The sequence below is a fragment of the Myotis lucifugus genome, unplaced genomic scaffold (genome assembly GCF_000147115.1).
Source record: "Myotis lucifugus unplaced genomic scaffold, Myoluc2.0 scaffold_646, whole genome shotgun sequence".
In the NCBI taxonomy this organism is placed as follows: Eukaryota; Metazoa; Chordata; class Mammalia; order Chiroptera; family Vespertilionidae; genus Myotis; species Myotis lucifugus.
This window is the reverse complement of record NW_005871694.1, coordinates 44041-45437: the sequence shown is the minus strand read 5'-3', so window position 1 is coordinate 45437 and position 1397 is coordinate 44041. Positions and strand designations below refer to the sequence as shown.

The 1397-nt window shown below is 50.0% G+C and overlaps 1 protein-coding gene across 1 annotated transcript in view; it reads right to left on the bottom strand.

The window, feature by feature from the left end:
* Nucleotides 1-1067, bottom strand: part of LOC102432282 (transmembrane protease serine 3) — a 19753-nt gene extending 18686 nt beyond the window's left edge. The window contains exon 1 of the mRNA XM_023746265.1: nucleotides 928-1067. Within this exon, the coding sequence (XP_023602033.1) occupies nucleotides 928-1021 (94 nt within the window). The 5' untranslated portion in view covers nucleotides 1022-1067. The remainder of the gene's footprint in view (nucleotides 1-927) is intronic.
* Between the last annotated feature and the right edge of the window lie 330 nt (nucleotides 1068-1397).

Here is a 1397-nt window from a genome sequence, read left to right as displayed (position 1 = left end):
AACCAAAAGCACATGGGAAAACGCCTTCTGTCGGCTCCATGAGTGAACACGTACTTACAGGCAAGGTCAGCAAGAGAATGAATGTAGACCTTGAAACCAGGTAAAACTGGGGGATCAGGTGATTGCAGGGTACTTTTAAAAGCTACATTTATGTTAATTTGGGAGAAGAAAGTAGTTTTAAATTGTGTGTCTTTTCTTTTACTTGGAATCTCTCCTCCCATCTCCCATCCTGTCCACTAACCCCCAACATCAATTGTGGTTTAAAGGGAATCAGTAGGGTAGCCCCTACTCATGCTTTCCGGAACCTCAGCCAGAGCCCCCAGGGGTCCCCTTCACAGCCCCTGAGGCCAGAACTCCTACCTGCATCCAGGACCAGCGCACACAGCGCACTGTGACAGATCCTGACAGACTGACCAGAATGAGCCTCTTTGGAGAGGCGCTAGGAGCCCACTGTTTCTCCACATATTTGTAACTTGTTTACAACTCCAACTGCTCTGTTGCTGGGAGCGACGCCATTGCCTGCTGTTGGAATTTAATCTAAGCCTCTAATACTTTCAGAGATGCCCATCCTATTTTAATTTTCTGGAAGGGTTGGTGAGCGCAGGTTCTCAGGACTTCCTGAAGGGCTCAGGGCCTGGCCAGGATCCGACCCCTAAATTCCAGGGGCGGTTAGAGCCTCCATTCCTGAAACTCTCCATCAGAGAATGCAAACCCCCGTGTCCAGGGAGTCCGCAAGGGGCTGAACAAAACAGCCCCTCGGACACCCCGTCTGTAAACTACAGAACCACATGCGTTTAGTGTAAGGACTCCTGGTGAGGTATTTCCCCAGAGGGACACTCAGCCGCAGCCACATTTGTCATCTAGATGGGGGCGGGGGAGGGAAAGGGAGGGCAGGGTCCTGCAGAAATCACACCTGGTTCCACCTACCTGGTGTGACAGGACTTATTTTCAGGTCATCGAGGCCAAAAAGGGATCTGAAGGAGAAGGGGGCTTCGGCGGCGGGCGGGTCGTTCTCCCCCATGGTGACTACTTCAGGGCCTCTGAGGTTCGGCTCCACCTCCACCTCCACCTCCTTCACCAGGAAGAACAGAAAGTGTTTGCTTCCCTGTTTATAGTTTCAGCCTCAGATGCATCTTGGTTGTGTCCAATCTTTGAAATCTGACAATCCTCATCAAGCAAATTCAGTACCGATTAATCAAAACTATTTCTCTGGTGGGCACGCATTGTTTCCCAAGCTACGACGGATAACAGAGAAACCTCGGGAGTTAGCGAACAACAATGAACTTAATTCTGCTAAAATAATGACTTTCGCAATGCTCGTCCGACCAATCTTAAAACCAACTGAGTGCCCAGCTTTAGAGATACGGCCTTTTGCCATATAAAGGTTAGCGTTCCAG